Source organism: Dermacentor silvarum, chromosome 4 (assembly GCF_013339745.2).
Source record: "Dermacentor silvarum isolate Dsil-2018 chromosome 4, BIME_Dsil_1.4, whole genome shotgun sequence".
Taxonomy (NCBI): Eukaryota; Metazoa; Arthropoda; class Arachnida; order Ixodida; family Ixodidae; genus Dermacentor; species Dermacentor silvarum.
Genome location: NC_051157.2, coordinates 1,316,088 through 1,339,048, shown reverse-complemented (window position 1 = coordinate 1,339,048; position 22,961 = coordinate 1,316,088). Strand labels below are relative to the sequence as shown.

The following is a 22,961-nucleotide window of genomic DNA, read 5'->3' as shown; positions in this document are numbered from 1 at the left end:
TAAGAGTACGGTGCGAGCGCCGAGCGCGGTTGTTGGCAGAGTAGAAGTGCGCCCCCCCCCCCCCCCCCCCCGCTTTCTCCGGCGCTCGCTTCCCGCTTCCTTGCTTGCTCGTGGGAGATTGAGTGCGTTCGTTCTCCGGGATAGCGTGCGTCCCCGCACGCTTCCGCTCGGGCATACGGCGCGCGGCGAAGATTTTATCTATACGGAACCTCACGGCGACGGCGACGGCGACGCCGACGGCAAAAATCCGGTGGAAGTGTCCATATAATTGCTATCGCAATAATATAGGAAACTCTATGGCGCAAGCTCTCGCCTGCATTCTAACTCAAGTTGCGTCGTCCCGACGACAGGTATCCGCTGCCGTCACAGGACCGATGGACGCGCGCCGTTGCTACTTTATCTGGTCGATCGCGCCTCGCGAGTGTCCTCACCTAAACAGTATACTTACACCGTGCCCTAGACCGTGCTGAGAGACCTTAGACCGAGCCATAGAGTTTCATACACTAATTATTGTAGAAAACTATTTGGACCCAGCAGATAACTACCGCCATTTCCAATCAAGCATGGTAAGTTGCTCAGGCTCGGCGCCAAGTGCGCCTCAAGTATCGTTCTGGTGACTTCGTATTCAGGCATCGGGGGTGCAGGTCATGCTCTTTATGACGTTTTCCTTCGAAAGAGCATGTGTCGAGGGGCCTTAGTGCAGCTGAGCTTGTGTCAAGTTTCGTTCTGGTGGGCCACTCATTCGGGCTTCGGGGGTGCCCCCTTCATGATGTTTTCTCTCGAAAGAGCGTCGATCAAGGGGCTTTAGTGCAGCTGAGCATGCGTCAAGTTTCGTTCTGGCGGCGTCGCATTCAGGCCTCGGGGGCGCCCTTCATGATGTTTTTCCTCGAAAGAGCGTCGATCAAGGGGCTTTAGTGCAGCTGAGCATGCTTCAAGTTTCGTTCTGGCAGCGTCGCATTCAGGCCTCGGGAGTGCAGGCTAAAGGCCCTTCATGACGTTTTCCCTCGAAAGAGCGTCGATCAAGGGGCTTTATAGCAGCTGAGCTTGTGTCAAGTTTCGTTCTGGTGGGCCACTCATTGGGCTTCGGGGGTGCCCCCTTCATGATGTTTTCCCTCGAAAGAGCGTCGATCAAGGGGCTTTAGTGCAGCTGAGCATGCGTCAAGTTTCGTTCTGGCGGCGTCGCATTCAGGCCTCGGGGGTGCCCCCTTCATGATGTTTTCCCTCGAAAGAGCGTCTATCGAGGAGCTTTATTGCAGCTGAGCTTGTGTCAAGTTTCGTTAGGGCTGCGACGCATTCAGGCCTCGGCGGTGTGCCCTTCATGGTGTTTTCTCTCGAAAGAGCGTCTATCGAGGGGCTTTATTGCAGCTGAGCTTGTGTCAAGTATCGTTAGGTCTGCGACGCATTCAAGCCTCGGGGGTGCAAGTTAAAGACCCTTCATGACGTTTTCCCTCGGAAGAGCGTCGATCAAGGGCTTTAGTGCAGGTGCGCGTGCGTCAAGTTTCGCTCTGGGCCGCGCTAAGGTCTAAGGACCTGACCCCGTGCGCGTTGGCTGCTCTGCCTATGCGTCGGTGGCGGAGTGATCGTTAGCTGCCGGATCTACAACCGTGGCCACCGCGTGACAAACGCAGCATGCGGTTCCAGCTGACAGCGCTTCTGGCGCTGTGCCAGGAACGCTTTCGTTCATCTACTTCGACGCGTCCTATATGGATACATGCAAAATCTCTCGAAGATGGTGCATATGTATTACCGAAAATGATTGCTCGAGAATATCGCCTCTGAGAACAATAGATTTGCTCTTCGTATGTAATCGCGGCTGTATGCAATAGCAAAACGACCAAATACGTCTCGGGCCTCTCGGACCCCACCACAGCGGCGCGCGTCATCTCGTGCTGCGTGGATTTGCGTAATGTATTCGTAGCTGTTTGGTATGTCAAATCTTTGTGCCTAGAGATAAAGCTAGTTTTTCAATAAATTTCAATACTTGCACGTCACGTACCTCTCGCCATTTTCTATCCCACATAGTTAAACTTATCGGGAAGTATCCCCACCCCGGGCCCTTCCCCAATTTAGCCTGCGGTGCCAGAAACCCTTACAAAGGTGGTCACTACCATGAAACAAGACCTGCCTTCCGGCTCCCTAGTTCTGCACAGTAACAATAAAGCAAGCAATATCTGTAAATAACACCGGCGTCACTAAAGAAATGCGTCAGAAGAAGAGAAACCGTTATAAAACCCACTTTCACAGTCCGTGGAACAAGGACAAGACTTTCAGAGTGATATAAAGTGGCTGATAGTCCACAATGCCTTTTCGGCCACGTGTATGAAGATATACAACTTCTACTAGAATGTCCACTCCGTGACACACAAATGCAACGCTTACTACGCGATTTAATGGCATTGGACCGCAGGCCCTGCAGCCTCAAGAGAAGCCTAAGTCCATGACAAACATATTCATAACAAAGGCGTGCGTGGCACACCAGCGATTTCTGGAGCAATGTTATCGTAAAATATTGAATAGATTTTGTTCCATTCGGTGCCTCGATTCATGTGCCATCGTGTGAACTTATTCCGTGTTTTCTTGTGTGCCCTGATTTTAGTAAATCAGGGAAAACACGAGGAATGCGGGAGACGGAAATTCAAGACCATGAGCAACACGAGAACAAGGTCAGAGCCGGAGTTTCGACAAGTGTCTTCTTCAAGGCGACATATGCGCTGCTCTATCGGCACAGTAGGTAGGGTTCTTCTAAAGGTGGGTTAGCGGCGAGGGTGTAGAATTGAATCTTTTCAATTAATTAATTTCAGTTAATGCGCTACTGATAGTCGGTGGAGAAATTTGAGGCAGCGCCGTGTGTTAGCCGGGTGACGTGACATTGTAGCTTCCTCTTATCGTGGAAGGGGCGACGGGGAGGGGCTGTATCTGCTACGCTGGAGGTCAGTGAACTATCGTGTCTCTGAAAGAGAGAACAAAAGTAGCGGCAGAAAAATGGTGCTCGTGGAAGAAGAGGGAAAATATATAGATAAAAGAACGAAAGGAATGAGTGAAAGCAAAGGGTGGTTGGAATATTATCGACAATCCAATAAGGCAAAAAATAGAAAAAGAACTAATTCAACAGAATGAAAAATAGCTAAGTGCTGTTGCCTATGATTTCAAGTTTAGCATAGCGAATACATTCTAAAGCTCCCTTTGAAACGTTCATGCCTATTGGTTGCAATGTCTCGAACTTATGGATGAGGTATGATTCTCTATATTTTCTGTCTCGCGCAGAACGGAATATGGACTGTATACGTAGAGTTTAAGTTCATCAAAGTTATGACCTGGTTGGTTGAAATGCTCGGCGACGGCTTTGGGACGCTTTTTAGCTGTGTCCGCACGATGTCCGTTTAACCTGAAGTTCATTGATTGTCCCGTTTCGCCGATATATTGTTTCTTGCAGAAGGAACACTCAAGCATATGAAGTACATCGGAACTAGCGCAAGTAAAGCTAGTTTTCACTTGGTGTGTATAACTATTTGCGGTGCTTTTAATTTTAAGGTCACTTTGAAGGTGCCTGCAGGTTTTGCACCTGGGGCGAGAACATGCTTTTATTACGGGGGAATGATGTTGGCTGACTTTTGCAGGCACTAACATGTCTTTAAAGTTTCTGTTGCGGCGATAGGTGACCCTTGGTACATCGGAAATCCAAAATCAAAAAAAGATGGCTGACTAATGGAGTAGCACACGAGGAATAAGGATTATAAACAGGGATAAGGTGCCTCAGAAAGGCTGGCCAACGTTTCGATAGGAGGACCTATCTTCGTCAAAGGCGGCCTCGTCATCCTCGGCGGGTTAGTTTTAAAGGGTTAGTGGGGTGACGTCACGTCGATGTCCGCTGTGGCTGTCTGTAAAGGGAGAAACTGAAAAGAAAATGAGCGCCGGCGTTTGACTGGCTAGGCGCGGTTTCTAAGAGAAGGGGACAAGAGCGGGAGAGCGAGAAAGTGACAAATATATATATATATATATATATATATATATATATATATATATATATAAAACCACCGTCAGAGGGGGTTGGGGGAGCGAGAGGCGAGTGAGCGTTCGGAGGAGTCGTGGTCGGCGTGCGTTTGGAGTCCCTGAAGAGCCGGTCAGTGTGCAGGTCACAATACGAGTTGAAAGCATGACTTGAGTAGCGTAGCATCAAGGCATCGGGTAATTTTGTGGTTGACAGGGAGCAGCTTGTTCCGTCAAGGGACGTTAGCCTCACTAGTTCGCCCTAGGCGTCGTCGCGGCGGTATACAGAATTGGCGAGACCTTGAGTGGTCAAGGCGCCGAAAAAGGTATCCTGGCGTCTGGGGTTTTGGACTGTCTCGGTGTGGATCTCGTGTGGAGAGAAGAAAAAAAAAAAGGAAAACGCGTGTTTGAGGGAGAAAAAAAAAACGGCGCAGGAGGGTGACAGTGTAGAAAAAATATAATTAGAAATTTAAACCTGGGGGGGAGACACGTGTACTTGGAAAAGCGCTCGTATGGTTGATCAATGCGTAAAAGCATGGAGGACGATAATCAATTGAGTGGTCGGGGAGTTGCAGGGAAGAACTGGAAATGGAGGTATAGGTGAGGTTGAGGGGGGAAAAAAAAAGGAGAGAAAAAAAAAGAACCCCGCACAGGTGAGTGACAGCAGAAGAAATATAATTTGAAACATGAACACTGAGGGGACAGGTGTATCTGGAAAAGCGTTCGTATGGTTTACCAATGAGTAAAAGCATGGAGGAGGATAATAAATTGAGTGGTAGGGGAGATGCAGTGAAGAACTGGAAATGGAAGAATAGGTGAGGTTGAGCATCGAGATTAGCTGGAGGTTTAACTTGTTTTGCGCCTTTGTTAATGGTATAACAATTTAAGGTTTATGTTACTGCTTTTAGCGATTCTAAGTTGCCACGCGATAAATTCATCCCCGTGGGGTGCAGGCATTTAAACTTGTGTATGAGGTATGATTCTGTATATTTTCTCTCGCGAGGTGAACGAAAATTTGTTTGTAGTATATAGAGTCTCGCTTCATCAAATATATGGCCGTGCTCATTGAAGTGGCTGGCTACTGCTTTAGGTAAATTGTGTTTTGTATCTGCGCGATGGCCGTTGAGTCGCGTGTGCATTTCTTGTCCAGTCTCACCTATGTATTGCTTGTTACAAGTGGCACATTCTAGACAGTAGACTACGTTGCTTGACGTGCAGGTGAAATTCGCAGTTACCTTGTGAATGTAATCTGACGCTGTACTTTTTACTGTAGTAGTAGATTGAATATGTTTGCATGTGGAACACCTGGAGCGGCCACAGGGACCGGATGTTGGCTTCGTCTTTGTCCTTAGTTTGGCGTGTACAAGAATGTCCTTGAAATTACTGTTCCGTCTGTAGGCTACTCTGGGCGGGTCGGGAAAGATCTTATTAAGTTTCTGGTTGCTGGTGAGAATTGGGTGGTATTTCTTGAGGATATTGTTCACGTTGGGGAGTGCGTTTGAGAATTTAGTAGTAAGAAGAGGCGTTGTTGTCCTTGTGATCTTAGGGCGGGGTTTGAGGACCTTGACTCGATCAAGCTTGGTTGCAGCGGTGTAGGCTTTCTGAAGGGCAGTGTTCGGGTAGTTCCTGCTTGATAGGGTTTCCTTAAGGTGATCGAGTCTGTCTATGTAGTCATGGTTTTCAACGCAAATGCGACGAAGTCGTGTGGCTTGGCCTTTAAAGATACCTTGTTTGCAATGTCTGGGATGGTGGCTTGTATAGTCTAGGTACTGTTGTTTATCAAAAGGTTTTCTATACAGCGTTGTCTTTAGTGTCCCATTATCAATATATATTGTTGTGTCCAGAAAGTTTATGCGCTCATTTGAAGATTCCGATGTGAATTTTATTGTTGTGTGAAAAGAATTTAGGAAAGTTACAAATTTATCTAAACTTTCCTGACCATGTTCCCATATTATGAATATATCGTCTATGTATCGTAGGTATGTGTGGGGCTTGTGCGTGCAACGAGATAGGAAATCCGTTTCTAGAGTACCCATAAATATGTTGGCGTAGGTTGGTGCAAAAGGTGTGCCCATACTTGTCCCATGTATTTGTAGATAGTAATTTTCCTCAAATTCGAAGTAATTATACGTCAGAACTAGTTCAAGAAGAGACAAGTATACTTCAATAGAGTGTTGTGCATTGTGCTTGGACAGCGTTTCTTTTATCGAGTTTAAACCATCAGGGATTGGAATGTTGGTGTACAGGGCCGTGACGTCTAGTGTTGCGAGAATTATGTTTTGCGGTAGTGTGCCTTTTGTATTAATGTCTTCTATAATTCTGAGTAGATGGGGGGTATCTTGTACAAATGACGCAAGTGTTTTCGGAAAGTCACCAAGGAAGTGGTTAAGAAATGTAGAGAGGCTTTCTGTCGGGGTGGTGTTGTTCGATACTATCGGACGCCCTGGGATATTAGCGGTGTGAAGTTCAGTGGGTGGAATTTTATGAATTTTCGGAAGGAGGTAGAAGCGTCCTGCAGCTTTGTTGCTTGGTTTAAGAAATTTGAATTCTGACGGTGTTATCAATTCATCATCCAAAAGTGATTTCAGCCTGTTGGTAATTTTCAGTGTGTATGGTAACGTCGGATCATTGTCTAGCTTACGGTAATGTTCAGGGTTGTTTAGCTGTCTGTAAGCCTCGTGCTTGTACTTATCTGTCGGCCAAATAACTATACGTCCACCCTTATCTGCTTCCTTAATGACGATGTCGTTCCGGCAACTAAGATTTGAAATGATACGATTCTCTGATGAGGTTATGTTTTTAGGTCGCTTAGCTGTCTTGGATTGGCTTATAATTTCTTTAGTAACAGTTTTGAGGTATAGGTCGAGTTCTATGGCTTGTTCTGGTTCAGGAGTCCAAGTAGATTGGGCTCTAAGTGGGGTCGTCCCGGTGTCTGGTGCGTTGTTGTCGGCGAAAAAATGTCTTATCCGCATTCGTCGGGAAAATTCCGAAAGATCCTTGTGAAGCTCAAATTCATTTATTGTGTTGTTCGTGGGACAAAAGTTTAGGCCCTTGCTAAGTACGTCTATTTCTTTCCTACTTAATGTTTTTGAAATATCTATAACATTAGACGGATTTAATTTTGGGGAGCCTTCAGCCACGTCTGGGAACGCTTTTCTCAGACGCTCGTTACTTGATAATACTGGATGATATTTTCGTAGGATGTTGTTTATGTTTGGCAGGGCATTAGAATATTTTGTTATAAAGGCTGGTAGTCTATCAGATTCTGGTGTAGGTTGTTTCTTAGCTAATGCCGACTGCCTCTCTAATCTTGACGCGACATCATAAGCCCGGTAGAGAGGAATTTGTGGATGGTTTCGTTCCGCTAGCGTTACGTTAAGGTCATTTAGGTGGTGGATATTATCGTTGTCTTCGCTACAGATTCTTTTTATTCGTTTTGGTTGTCCGACAAAAATTCCTCGCTTGCAGTGTCGCGGGTGATGACTGGTGTAGTCCAAATACTGGTGGCTATCCATAGGCTTCCGGTAAAGTGTTGTTCTGAGTTTTCCATTTTCTATGTAAACAGTCGTGTCGAGGAAGTTTATCTGACTGAGAGAGTGGTGATCAGTAAACTTAATTTTCGAGTGAAAGTGGTTGAAATGGCTAATTAGGTTGGTTAGCGCGTTCGTGCCGTGTTCCCATATTAATAATATGGCGTCAGTGTAACGCAGGTAGGTGTGGGGTTTTAAAGGCTACGATTTTATCAGGTTTGCTTCAAGCTGTCCCATGAAAATGTTGGCATACGTGGGAGCGAATGGTGTTCCCATGCTTGTGCCGAAAGTTTGTAGGCAGTGAATAGAATCGAATCAGAAATGAGCGTCAGAACTAACGCGAAAAGTGACAGGTAAACTTCAGGAGCGTGCGCTTGAGGATTGACTTCGAGGGCCTTCGACACGGCTTCAATTCCTTCACTCATGATGGGTATATGTGTCACGGTTACCGGTGCACGAGACAGGAATCAGGACAAAGACGCCCAAAACACATTTTTGATGTACCCCAGCGATAAGTCCACGTCAAATCTATACACAACCGCAAGAACCGTGAGTTCGATATCTACTTCTCAAAACGTCCAAATGAGTCACGTGCGATGTGGCGCTTACGTGTCTGCTTTGATGCGCTTCTTGCGCATGGCCCGGTGGAATGCTGGCTTATCTGATGAGGGTTGTCTCCCTAGAATCGGCCTGGCTTGTCGAGCGATGTCGTCGGCGAGGTTGTCCCCGTAGCATTGGCCGTTGTCCTCGGACCAAGCCTTTTCTGGCGACCACGGTGCGGGACGTGGAGGATCAAGTGGTGCAGGGCCACTGGTGTCCTCCTCTTACTCAACTCTCGACGCCATTCGTTCAGTCCAGTCTCCTAGCGGACTTCTCTTCTAGCCGTCTTTTTTCTCCTTCAAGACCACGTCAGCTCGTGACAGTATGTTAGTGTAAAGAGCAGAAACGTCGAAAGTTACTAGATTACTTAATAGATGGTGATTTAAGAATTTAGATAGTGACCTGGTAGGTGTGTTGTTATTTGACACTATTGGCCTGCCTGGGATTTCTGCTGTAAATATTTCTTCTACGGGAACCTTATGTATTTTAGGAAGAAGATAAAAGCGACCGGCTTCTTTGTTATTTGGCATCATAAAGCGATATTCAGACTGGGTGATTAGTTCCTGGGACAGCAGCTGCGCTATTGTAATTTGGACAAGGTTGCTGTAAACCAAAGTTTGGTTAGAGTCGAGTTTTGTGTAATGGGTGTGGTTGCTCAGTTGTTTGAAGGCCTCATTTTTGTACTTTTCTATGGGCCAGATTATGATACTGCCGCCTTTATCTGCTGGTTTTATTACAATATCCCTTCTTTCCGCGAGTTCTTTAAGAATTTTGTGTTCAGCGTGGGACAAATGTTTGCACTTGCGGCAATGCCGCGTTGTCTCTAGAATTTCCCTTGAGATTAGTTTTATGTATAGATCAAAGTCTGGGCACTGTTCGGCTTCCGGTGTCCACGTGGTAGGTGGTCTCAGAGAGTCTTTATCATGTTTTCCTACGTCGGGCCTATCGAAAAAAATTCCTTGATGCGCATGCGTCTTGAAAACTCTGTTATATCTTTGTGGAGTTGATACTCATTTACTGCGTAGCATACTACGTTGGATTACTGCGTTGCATTTACTGCGTTACATAGAAAATGGACAACTGAGAACGACACTTTACCGGAAGCCTACGCATAGCCAGCAGGATTTAGACTACACCAGTCATCACCCGCGACACTGCAAGCGAGGAATTTCTGTCGGACAAGCGAAACGAATAACAAGAATCTGTAGCGAAGACAACGATTATATTGTTGCAGGAAGAAAGCAGGCCCACGAGTGTACAAGAATGTATATTTACAAGCGAAGTATATGGCGTTCAGGCAACGGCCAGAGTCTTCGTCTTCCTCTCTTCAGTGTTCCCTTCTTCTTTCCCTTCACCGTAACATCACCGTCCCGGTGGGGTTAACTCCGTCCCGGTGCAGGTTATAGAGCGTCTCTTAATGGGGCGACATAGGGCTTGAGCCTGGCGACGTGAACAACATCGCTGGCGACGTTGGGAGGCACTGAAGGCTGACCGACTGGGGCGATCTCTTATGTCACGTCGGACAGTTGTCGTAAGATCTGGTATGGACCAGAATAACGGGAAAGTAGTTTTTCCGACAAGCCGACGCGACGTGAAGGCGTCCAGAGAAGGACAAGGGAACCAGGTGAAAATTGGTGGTCTCGGTGCCGAAGGTCGTAGCGTAGTTTTTGAGAAGCTTGCGAGACTGTGAGGCGATGACGGGCGACCTCTCGGGCCTGGGCGGCTAAGGCAATTGCATCGCGAGCGTAACCAGTACTGGGTGATTGTACTGCGGAAGGTAGCAACGTGTCGAAGGGCAAGGCGGGGTCGCGGCCATACAAAAGGTAAAATGGGGAGAATCCGGCAGTATCGTGACGGGACGAGTTGTATGCGAAAGTGATGTATGGTAAAGCGACGTCCCAGTCGCGGTGATCGTCGGAAATGTACATGGCCAGCATTTCAGTTAGTGTGCGGTTGAGTCGTTCGGTGAGGCCGTTCGTTTGAGGGTGGTATGCGGTAGCAAGCTGGTGTTCTGTAGAACAGGAGCGGAGCAGATCATCGACGACCTTCGAGAGGAAGTAGCGGCCGCGATCCGTGAGTAACTGGCGAGGGGCACCGTGGTGCTGGATGACGTCGTATAGTAGGAAGTCTGCGACATCTGTAGCGCAGCTGGTTGGCATCGCTCGTGTAATTGCATATCTCGTGGCATAATCTGTTGCTACAGCAATCCATTTGTTTCCTTTCATGGAAATTGGAAAGGGGCCAAGGAGGTCGAGGCCCACACGGAAGAAGGGCTCTGTAGGGATATCACTTGGTTGAAGCAAACCAGCAGGAGGCATAGCAGGCGTCTTTCGGCGCTGACACAGGTCGCAAGAAGTGACATAACGGTGCACAGAGCGATAAATGCCGGGCCAGAAGGAGCGGCGCCGCAGGCGGTCGTAAGTACGAGTGATGCCCAGATGTCCAGCAGTAGGAGCGTCGTGAAGTTGCTGGAGGACGGCCAGTCGAAGGTTCTTTGGAACGACTAGGAGGAGCTCCGGGCCATCAGGACGAACACTGCGACGGTATAAAGTTCCATCGCGCAAGGTGAACATCCGCAGAGATGGGTCATTAGGCGAGGAGCTTAGGCGTTCCATAAGTGTTCGAAGAACAGGATCTTGGCGTTGCTCGTCGCCAATATGGAGAACTCTATGCCTGAAGGTCCCTCTTTTATTCCAGCTGAACTTCCTGTTTCTCTTTAGTGTCCCTTTAAGGCGCTGCGTTCAGGTTGCAGTGCAGTCTTCCGGGCGTGGGTTCGAATCCCACTTTTGAACGAGGGTGGTTGCTTGGGCTGCAGCGCAGTGCTTGTCGTCTCTATCAGTTCTTGTCCTTTCGCGCTATACGTCGTTTACTTTCGACACTACTACTTTTTTTCCATTGTTTTTGCAATTTGTATCAAGACTTATTAGTCTTCCAGCCGCCGACGATGCGAGCGTCCGCTCTTGCGCAAGCGGATACTGCTCCTGTTTGTACCCCGGTGCCGCGGCGGAAGCCGCGGTGCCGGGTGCCGACGCGAAGCGATGGTCGTTGGCGTGTTGCGGAGCGCAGGGTAGCAACACCCGAAATAAAAAATACTGTTCCAGTCAGGTAGACTGCTCCCTCCCTGATAGTGAGATTATATTTGGATCATCAAAACAGTGATGCGTTTATTTAGGAATAGCATCGATCCCTTAACAGCAGCCACAGTTGTGCTTTTTTCGAATATTTAAGACCACCGGTTGTACCTAGGCGTTCCCTATATTTTATGCAGAGAAATACCGAAGTGCCTAGCCCACTTGGTCACGTGACTTTTGCAACCACGTGACCTGAGGATCGGTCTCCTCTCTGTACCGCGACGCGGGGGACGCGTAGAGCTGCTGCCGACGCCGATCGCGTTTCCCCGCGTTCGCGCCTAACGCGCCTGCATGGTGTCCGTGACTATAGTGCCTAGAATATACTAGGCACTATACCGTGACTGCCGCCGATGCCTCCGATGGCGGCTCGGCAGGTTTCGACTAGAGAAGTAGACACTAGTTGCTTCCGAAAGACTGAAGCGAGAGCTATAGGGAAGCTGAAACCAAGCGTCGCAGAAGAGAACATGCATTTCAAGTTTAGATTGTGGGAAGCCGAGAGTTCGCCTAGGCAAAGAAATGAAGATCCGGAGGCTTGTGAACGGGGCCGGTTAAATTCATCGCGATACTACGCAGAACATCGCGAACAAATCCTGAGCGCCAGGTTTGCCACTACTTTACTAGGCTTTCCCCAGATCCGCTGGTCCCTGGTGTTCGCGGTAACAGAAACACGCATAATTCTTTTTTATGGCTCTGCGTTCTGCTGCCTGCGTCGCCTCGGCGCACGGTTAGCATAAAAAAACTATTTCACATTTATTTTTGCGCCCTAGAACGAGTTTTTGCAATAAAACAATAAATAAATACACAGTAACAAGATATTATAACTTTTCAACGTCACAAAGCAACATAACAGTGTTTTGCTATTTCGTTTTGTTTGCGAGTAGCAGTCAGCCGCACCGGGCCACAATAGACTGTTTTAATTCAACGTTAGCGTATTAGCTGGGTTAAGGCAAATAGGGGTACGGTTCCGCGAATGAACTTTGCAGAAAGACGAGTTTTACTCTACCATAGCCTCCTAAATATTTAAATATTGCGATCCCAGATGCCGTCGTCGCGCCTATCTCCTGACTTCCCCGATAGGTGGCACTGGCATCTCGGAGATTTTTCTCGTTATGCTTAGACGTGTTCGAAACGAGAAGCAATCGACAAAACTTTCAAAGGTTATCCATAATACTCCCGTCGAGGCAGCCTGAGACTAAGCGAAAGCCGTTTATACAGTCATTTGCTACCAACGAAGTTAATAGACCGATCCCACCAGCCAGTTTCACGACGCCACCGCTGCCGCGGTGCATGCTGGTACTTGTAGTCATCCGGCTGCTCCAGCCGCCCGGAGTGCCTGTGCGTTCTGTATCCGAACGATTTTTGGCAATTTTTATGGTTCGTGTAGAGCCATCGTGCGATGGGAGGATTGACCTGCTGCGGTCCTGGCTGGTACAACCACACAAGGGACAAAGGCTTCGGATTCTATGTGTTTCCTAAAGAGCGAAGGCTTCTAGAGACGTGGATCCAACGGATTAATAGGTGGTACTGGTAATACACAGCGTGAGAATACGGGGACGAATAGCGGCCGCATTTCGATCGGGGCAAAATGCGAAAACACCCGTGTACTCAAATTTCCCGGAATTTATAGATTATTTGTCGATTATCGATTAGCTATTGATTGGCTATCGCAAGGTATTGGCCACGTATTTGGGCTAGGCCAAGAACTACCAAGTCATCCCCAGCATTTCCTGGAATTTATTGATTATTGATCGATTAGTTATTGATTGGCTATAGCAAGTTATTGGCCACGTATTTGGGCTAGGCTAAGCACTACCAAGTCATGCCCAGCATTTTCCAGAACTTATTGATTATTGATCAATTATCGATTAGCTATTGATTGGCTATCGTAAGGTATTGGCCACGTATTTGGGCTAGGCTAAGCACTACCAAGTCATCCCCAGCATTTCCCAAAATGTATTGATTATTGATCGATTATCGATTAGCTATTGATTGGCTATCGTAAGGTATTAGCCACGTATTTGGGCTAAGCTAAGCACTACCAAGTCATGTCCAGAATTTTCCGGAATTTATTGATTATTGATCGATTATCGATTAGCTATTGATTGGCTATCGATTGGCCATCGCAAGGTATTGGCTACGTATTTGGGCTAGGCTAAGCACTACCAAGTCATCCCCAGAATTTTCCGGAATTTATTGATTATTGATCAATTATTGATTAGCTATTGATTGGCTATCGATGACTTGGTGATGATTGGCTATCGGCGTTTTTATGTTAAAAATGCCGCCTAGCTTACTTAAGAACTTCTAAACTTCTAGATATCGCTGTTACCGAAGTCTGCAAGTCGTGCGCGAAACCCATGTAGTAAGTAGGGAACGAAAGTTTTGGCGCCGCATTTCAAACCTGTCTCCAACAGGTATACAAATCCTATTATGTCCGTCGCTAAGCAAACATAACGTTGCAGTCACCGAGATGCACGTGCGCAAAAATAGGAACGCAAAACGACCGCGTACATCAGCATGTATTACATACAAAGCTCGAAAAAATACGATACTCAACGCGTTATGAGCGGGTAACAACCGAAAGGAAAGAGGAACAGGCACTTTTCAACGTTCGCCTCGCATGCTGCAATGAACAGCCGATGTAATTTCTTTAAATACATGACGAAAGTTTCTCGGTGGTGGAGTCGCAGATATGTCTGGGAAGCTCGTGCGCAGTACTCAACGAGCGCGGACTGCGGTGGTGTGGTTGACTAGTTGACTACAACCAAGATGGTGTCAGTGCTACTTCTGGAAAACCGGCGCATGCGCCGATCGGTCGGTGGGATCGGTCTAAGAGCAACGCCAAATTCAGTTCGAAGCGGACGGCCGCACCGCCTCCAGCACGGCGGCAAAGGCGCGGCGGCGTTCGCCGCATGTATCGCGACACAACGAACATCCTGCGTCGTGTCACCACATCTTTACTTGACGCGCGAAGGTCGTCGCGAAAGTTCGCTCCATGTACTCCGGCCAGGTATGAGCTGCCTGCAGACTGCTTTGAAGATAAGGCGCGCGCGACCGCGCGGCCGTGCAAAGTACGCAGTTGGGGGCGGAGTCACACGCCCCCCCCCCCCCTACCCCCCCCCGCCCACACACACACATCCCGCGCTGCCTCCCTCCCTGCGTGCGCGAGATAAAGCCGCAATCGGCGGTTCACCGTGCGCGCGATCGCGTAATGCGCAGTTGCTGTCGGAAAACAAGCGCCCCCCCCCTGCTCCCTCCCATCCCCCCACTCCCTTCCGCGTTTCCTGTCAGCTTCCCTCTCTTGCGATCGCCCTCGCGTGCTTTCACTCGCACATACGGCGCACGGCGACGGTGTTATCGCCCTTGGACTTCATACAGAACGTCACGGCGACGGCAGAAATGCTCTTGGAGTGTCCATATAATTGCTATCGCAATAGAAGTGCGTGGCAAGCGGGCCACGGGCTACAGTTAGGGAATGGGAGAGCTTAGAAGTGCGTGTATGTACAGTGCAACTGACGTTGGTCTGCTCCATCAGTTGCACTAACCTCCTCGAAGAGGCAGGACGTGTGTCTAGTTAGCTCCTGAATAACATTTTGCAATGTGGTGAACGCGGTTTAAATCATGGATCCGGGACCTTAAAAAGGTGCGACGTAACGCATTTCTTTCGCATTTATCGCTAATTCCCCATTGAAATGTTTTCTCGATGCTTCCTAATGACGAAGCTTCCATATACTGGTGAAGGATTCACGTGTTGGCAAGGCGGCTGCTGCAAAATGTTCGGTGCTCTCTCGGATGCCGTGCAGATGCTGTGCTGCGGCGTGTTCGGGCCTGCGGACTATGCGGAGAGTGTGTGGAAGGCGGAGAGCATCGGACGCGGCGACAACGTGAGCAAGACGTGCTGCCGGCTTCGCGACGAGGGCGAGCCGGACGCGCACAAGAACCCGAGGCCGCTCAACGAGACGCTGTGCCAGGGCGACGACAAGCACAACCCGTACCGGCACAACCGGGTACGCGCACGCCATGCACACTGGCCACTAATAACCAGTTGCCCCTCCCGCAGGGCTGCATGGCTGCGCTCGAGGAGTTCGTCAAGCGGGAGAGCACGCTGCTCATCGCCGTCGGCTGCGGAGTCGCCGGCCTGGAGGTCAGTCCGAGATCGCCACCGCGGCGTGGCGGCGCTACATGGCTGTCGTCTTTGTGCGCAGATGATCGGCATGATCTTCTCCATCTGCCTCTGCAAGGAGGTGTAGCCCCGCTGACCCAAGCCAGGAGCTGTGTTGCGCGGAAAGAATGCGAGAGAGTGAGATGCCACTAGGGTGGCTCTAGTCGAGTCACGGAACGCGAGATACGTGTCGAGCAGGCGCTAGTGCCCTGTCGAGTGAAAGGTGCTCATTTGATTCTCCTCATGCCCGATTTGTGTCACTCAGCTACCATCCCATCTTCACTGTAGCCCTACTAGAACCACTCGTCTTTATTTTTCATCATGTGCGATACTTTTCATGTTAAGCCGGCTGCAGCGCTCTCCACCAGATGTGACGTTCACGCACGCTGAACGAGACGCCTCGCTCCGACGCTGCCTGTCGCCCTCCGGTTGCACTCTCCGAGTGATAAAATTAAATGTTCCAATGGGGCAAAGAGTTACCTCAATGACAGGCACTAACAGTGTACGCTTTCAACGCACCAACGGAGTCACCGGCGACGTTTTGCAGCCGGCCGATTAGGCTTCGAAGCAGCCGATACTCTTCTGCTGTCTTAGCTTCGATGAAACATTAAAGCCAGCGCAAAATTTTAAGCACCGAGCCTGGTTTTGTGAAACATTTTACTGAAATATTTTATCCACTTGTTGCGAGAGAGCATTGTCGCGACTCCCTCGGATATAAAAGCTGCATGTCCTCATTTTGTTCTGTCACAGAATGGCTAAAGGTATTTTTGCAACCAATCATTGGCTTTTCGGTGTAGTCTTTAGAGAAGACCACCTGCGAAACGTCAGCGCTAGTTCCACTGCCCTCTCGCAGACCTTAGTATTCGCAACTCGAATAACCCGAGCGGCTAAGGAGCTTTCTCCTACGTCACCGTGAGGTTTATGCAATCAAACTGCGGCGGGTCTCGCAATGCTTCTGGGCGAATGGTCGCTCTAACTGCACTGCCGAATCACGGAGATCCGCCAGTCCGACACGTGCTTTCGAACAGTCGGTGTAGGCTCTGTGAGAAAATCAGGTACACATAAATTTCCTGCAGAAAGCACAATTAGGACCGTATTCATCATAACGCGGATGAACCCACTGACTGGGCCCACAACGTGTCCCTTATGGTACAGCCAAACCTCAACTTCTGACTGCGCATTTTGGGGCACACTGGCAGCGACAGAAGTACCAGACGGCTTGACACCAGCCCAACTAACATTTCAGACCTTTCCGCAAAATGGTGTTACTGTCATTCTGAAGCGCACGTCGGCCTCAGGCTCGTTTTTTATTCTGCGCTGTTTCGATTGGTCAGCGAGGCCAGGTTGTTAGGTCTTTGCCACCAGCCGCAGTTAACGAGGGCAGCACTCAAGATTCACTCAACGTGGTTTCTTGAGCTACAAGACCTTAGGCGAAAATTTTCCGCGTACAGTTACCGATATGCTATTAATCATCATCACCGCCACCTGATCTAGTTCCAATGCAGGACGAAGGCCAGATTTAAAACAGCGTGTTGCATATTGGAGATCTCAAAGTTGTAATCACAGCGGATTGCCTCTGTGTATTAAGGTGATTGACACTTGCGTTTGCGGTCACATGCAGCGTGATTTTCTCGCCCTACGTTGCAGGGCCTGTACTGCCTAGTCACTCTCGACTCGGTGTGTTTCAATGTCCGCCGCGTTGGCGGACATTCATGGAGTCGCAAGATTGGCAACACCAGATTACAGAATGCGCTATAAATTTTATAGTATTTGTTGCACTTACCGAGCGTGGTCAACACCCGCTTTTTTTCCTTTTATTTACATACCCATACGAGCTGCTTTCGGCAACTCTCGCTTGCTTCAAACTGAACGCCCGAAGACGCCATCACCATTTGGCGATCGGGTGGTGAAAGGGTTTAGGCAAAATTCCACATTGTGCACCTTTGTCTACCGGATGTTGTCTCGCCGCGGCTGCACCGCGGTTGCCCAGATGGCCTGTGCTGCGCCGGACATTTATGTCGGCCGGTTGGAATTATGTCAGCAAATTATTATATGCTATGTGAGAGGCTATACAAATAGTATTTATTTATCAAATAAGCACACAAAACGTACTTGAATGACGACAATGCAAATGAATTATGAGTCCAGGCGGGCATGCAAGCGAAACTAAAGCAACCTATTCACCGAATAAACTACGTATACACCTAACTAACTTGTTTTTTAGCAACTTGACGACATACGTTTATATTGAAAAGTTAAAGAAAATCATTCAAAGGCTAATTCCCTGCTCCTAAATTTTAAAATGACCACGGAGTCCAAAATACGGAGCGTCAAATTATTGGTTCAATTTAGCTGATTACGCATGCGGCACCGCGAAGCGCATCTGGTGGTGCAACTTCCCTGTGGGCGGCGAGGGCAGGGAGGCGCCACGACGGAAATGACCGCTGCCAGACGAGCGATGGGGACGAGCCGGCCGCTGTGTAATCGAGTAGATAGTTTGACGCCAGCTCTTGCGCCCTACATGGCCAGTTTGCGTTGTTGAAAACATTCATAACGATTGCCTTCGACTTTCCAATATATACGTGTATAATTATTTAATTAGAGAATAGTTTGCATTGGGTTTTCTGTCAAGTGATGTCCACATTGACAGATTAGGGGTGTGAAAATATAGAAATTTTCGAATCGAATACAAATCTTAGAGAAAGATGACCAAAGAATACCGAATCGAATATGGAATATTTTCTCATATCTGAAGGGACATCAAATGCGACGCCTGTGCGGGGTCCGTTTCATAAAAAAGCAGGCGTGCGTGTACTGGTGTGTGCACTGTCCACATTTAGGCGTTCGAAGAGCTTGTAAAGTATAAACAACTGCTTTGAATTATCTGGGGTACCTAAACGAAATTTAAGAATTGCGAGGTTTTACGTGTCGAAACCACCATCTGATTATAAGGCACGCCGTAGTGTGGATTAATTTTGAGCACCCAGTACGTGGTACACGTCCGTTCTCGCATTTCGCCCCCCGTCGAAATGCGGCACCTCATCAATGACAGTATTGAAACAATAAAGGGAACAGCGCGTTACTAGATGATTGTAAAATGTCGTGCTCACTAAAGAAGAGTACAGCACCGCACATTGTTTCGGAGGTATGCAAACACGGTGAGGCCGGCCAAATTATAAATCGGAACAAATTGGTATATGGCTGCCTACATTCTTATGGAATAAATGGAAATTACTGAACAGAAGTTACCCGCGAGCTTGTGGCTCTGCACGAAACCCGCAGCAGAACCAGTCGCCCTCTCCGACAAGTGTCTCCACGTGTTCGAGAGAAACGAATATTCGACTATTGCGAGTCGGGAATTCTGTAATCCCGGACTATTCGGTTCATATTCGAATATTCGCACTCCCCGAATGTGTGTATATATATATATATATATATATATATATATATATATATATATATATATATATATATATATATATATATATATAGACACACATGGTGTCCCAACTATCATGTACCAAGATTTACAAATATTCAAATGCCCCGTAGCTGGACAGAACAATGTTGTTTGCCGTCACTTGGAGATACTAAGATTATTTTTTGCATTCCGCCTAATTAAATAATGTCTTAATTAATCAATCAACTTCTCAATATTGTTGCGAGGCGGAAACAAGCACAATGGCGTTTATACAAGGCGAATGCCGAAGGGCCAGCAGCAACAACACTTCTTCGTCATCGTCTCTTGGCTGCTTGCCCTATTCTTCTGCATCACGACAATATTATAATTAGATGAACAGTGTCAATGAGAAAATTGTACAGCAACATGAAAAAGATTCCGAGCCCTTCCACTACTGTGAAGATGGAAGCCAGCAAAGCTGTGACTATGGCGGGTCTGCTGTAGTGAATATTGCCCCCACGATGAGAATGGGCGTATTTTCGTTGGCATCACCCAACCGATTAATGTCTACCATGAACGTTCCGGTTGAGAAACTCGCGTTTAAAACTGGCCCTCACACCGGGGAAGTTGACGCTAGCGTTGCCGAGGCGTGCACCGCCGTTCTTGGGTTCCTAGAGGTCAAGACGACGCTGACGTTCGGCCTCAACATCGCGCTTCCGCAACTCCGGGTCGGCGGCTCTTCGCTGACGTTTGGCCTCAACATTGCGCTCCCTCAACTCGGGGTCCGCGGCTCTTCGCTGACGTTTCGCCTGGGCTTCGGAAGCCCTCACGCTAGAATCGGCACGTGGACGACGAGCCCTTTCCCGAGCGTGTTTGCAGCGGCGTTGCTCAAACGCGTTAGGACACGTCGTCAGTTGCTTATGAATGGCCCATACCCCCTTAAGCAATGGCTCATAATCCCGTAAACGCGGCCTCCCCATTACGATGACAGAAGTGAAATTCTACGCTGGAATGATTAGCGGCAACGCAGCCAGCTGTGGAAGCAGACGACGACGACGACGAACAGGGAGCAGTGGCATGAGCGCAAACCGTGGGGCGTCAACGAGCCAGCTGGGGAAGAGGACGACGCTCGCGCTGATGATGATGGTTTTTATTGTGATAGCAATTATGTGGAGCGCATTTCTGCCGTCGGCGTTGCTGTCGTCATCGCCGTGAGGTTCCGTATAATGTCCAACGGCGATAAAATCGCCGCGCGTCGTACGCTGTGTGTGCGAGTGAAACCGTACGAGGGTGAGCCGGCAATCGCGGCTCAATGTAGCGAACGCGAGCGAGGAAGGCAGGCCTGAAGCGCTTCTTTCGCGCGCGAGGCGACGGAGAGAGAGAGGGAGGGTGGGGGTGCTCGGTCGGCTGCTGCTCACATCGCGGCCGTACGGGCGCCGTATCTTGAAAGCGATGTGGCTGAAGTGCGCGCCCGCATCATCTTCAAAGCGATCTGCGATGGGGACAAAGTGCATGCGCCGAGTGCCGGTAGCTTCCGCTTTCGACGTTCGCGTTGAAGCGAGACAGCGCGAAGGTCAATTTGCCCGCTGCTGCTGGCGCGCTTTCTCACTCCAGCATTTTCGAAGCGAGTTTCCGCGTTCATCGAGCGGGATGAGTTCATGTTTACTTGAGGCACAACGACTAGGAAGACGAACCAAAGCTCCACCTCACCCCAAGCTAAACAGGCGGCAGGCGAGGGACTGGCGCCGAATACAGACAAACACCTACCCACATTTACATAGACTGCACAAAATATTTCCTAACAAACACAGCGACAGATATCCATGGTGCGACTCCACCCCGACACTAGAACACATCACTTATCAATGCACGTAGCGTCCGGCAGACGCCGTCTCGCCGCTACTTGACGATACACTTAGCAATTGGTCGTGGGAGGCGCGACTCTCCGAACTGGACTTGGGAAGCCAATTGGCGACCCTCGACCAGGCCCGGCGCGCCGCAATAGCCAGTGGGGCCCTGGAAGAGGGGCTCCACCCACAGTGACCAAGCACGGTCTTAATTTAAATAAAGTTGTTTCTCTCTCTCTCTCTCTTCATGTTTACCTGTGCGCGCGTGACACCGTGCTTGTCTATTTAGTTAGTAAGCGAATGTTTACAACTTTATACGGCACATTCAACTACGATCCTTGCTTTGTATAGCTCTCTACTAATTTGCTATCGCAATCGATGCTTCGCCTTTCGGACGAAACTGCGACGTTTTTCTACACGCGGACACGATCCTGGGGGGACTAGCACCTAACAGCTTCGCTGTAAAACTTCCGATACAGCTTTCTGCTGCTCAATACGTGCTACATAAAGTGTTTTTCCGAGCGTGAAAGAAGCCCGCGAAACCAAGCAAGATTACCGCGCGACTGGCCGCTCGCGGTACTTTGCGTGTATTCGCGGGCTTCTTTCACGCTCAGAAAAACACTTTATGTAGCACGTATTGAGCAGCAGAAAGCTGTATCGGAAGTTTTTCATGTTGCTCTACTGTTTTCTCATTGACACTTTTCATCTAATTATAATATTAGAGAAGCTGATTAATTACTGATAACTAATTATCTATTTAGGCGGAATGCAAAAAGTAATCTGAATATCTCCAAGCGACGGCAAACATTACCTTGGTTCTGTCCAGATACGTGGCATTTGCGTATTTTTAAACCTTCGTCCCCACCGGCCGAGGCGACGAGAGTGTATATTGTGGTCAGGGTACAGGACATGGTCAAGGACGCCTGTGCTTCTGAAACAGTAGCGAAACAAATAATTTTGCGTGGCAGCCCGAAGCTTCGGTTATCGTGACATGCGCATAAAGTTATTTCATACTGATGTACGCGCGAATAAATGTGCAGAACGAAAGAGTTTCTGTAGACTCTTGCTTCAAGTATTTTGGTGGCCCTTCAGGAGGTTCGATTATGCTTAAGATTACACAAGTGTACATTCTGGTCTAAGTCTCTGGTTATAGAATGTCACGTACTTACGGATTAAAATAGTGATGTCTTGTTGTTCTAGTGCTATGTGAAATTGTTGTTTTGCAAGATTAAAAGTTTAAATACGCATACGGTAGTAGTTATTGCTTCTACTTTATTTCCATCCCTGTCACACTGTGGCACCATACTGTGAATCTCTATAGATTGCGCAGATGATTTAGATTTCATTTGCATACATCGATTATGAGCTATATCACCAGTTGACTGTTATATGAGAGCTACAGAATAAAACGTACAGAACAATCCCGCTCCACAGTCGTTGCGTGCTTTACTTTTCGTAATAACCAATCATGTTTTATGTACTGAAGTTTTGCAGCGCTTAAAGCATGAAAGTTCATGAGGAGTCACACCATAACTGGTCATAGTGAATGCTCAGCATATGCGGCATTGAGAATAAGAAGGGGAGCGGAGTGGTCTGATTTCATAACCCTGTGATATCTACAGTAGAGCACTGCACGGGCTCGGGCTTACCCGAAAGCCCGAGCCCGGCCCGGCCCGTGGGCCGGGCCGGGCCGGGTAGCACAGTTTTTTCACGGGCTCGGGCCGGGCTCGGGCACGGCGTGTGCTTTTTGACTCGGGCCCGGGCCGGGCTCGGGTTTTTTGACGCGGGCCCGCGCCGGGCTCGGGCTTTCTGGTGGTGTGCATGTAACGTGCAGCGAGTTATTCTCGGGTTTATCAACTCTGAAAAACATTATTTTTCGGTCTCGGGCCGGGTTCGGGCCGGTTTCGAGTCGGGCTCGGGCCGGGCTCGGGCCTAAGGTAAAGGGGTGGCGGGCCGGGCCGGGCGGGTAACGTAGATTATTTCCGGGCCCGGGCCGGGCCCTGAAAAAATCGGCCCGTGCAGTGCTCTACAGCTAATGAAGCCGAGGTAGCCGTAAGCGAATTAATTTGTAGTTTTATTCAAGTGTACAAATTATGAGCTACTGAAAAATGAAAGTGGACGAAATAACCACTTGCTGCACTGTAAGTCAATCTCGTTTTGAAGCAGCTTGCAAATGACAATTGTATCCGGACGGGGTTCCAACTTACGTGAGGGAGGGTAGCTTTTAAATGCGTAATATGTCTCCCCACCCCGTCCGCCACGATAGGTCCCGCAGCAGCGAGCGAATGCTTCTTGCTTCAACTC

General features: G+C 48.6%; 1 protein-coding gene across 1 annotated transcript in view; it reads left to right on the top strand.

The window, feature by feature from the left end:
* Window positions 1-21,904, top strand: part of LOC119449337 (CD151 antigen-like) — a 114,766-nt gene extending 92,862 nt beyond the window's left edge. Inside the window, exons 4-6 of the mRNA XM_037712503.2 lie at window positions 15,052-15,255; window positions 15,309-15,392; window positions 15,454-21,904. Coding sequence (XP_037568431.1) covers window positions 15,052-15,255; window positions 15,309-15,392; window positions 15,454-15,498 — 333 coding nt within the window. The 3' untranslated portion in view covers window positions 15,499-21,904. The remainder of the gene's footprint in view (window positions 1-15,051; window positions 15,256-15,308; window positions 15,393-15,453) is intronic.
* Window positions 21,905-22,961: the final 1,057 nt, after the last annotated feature.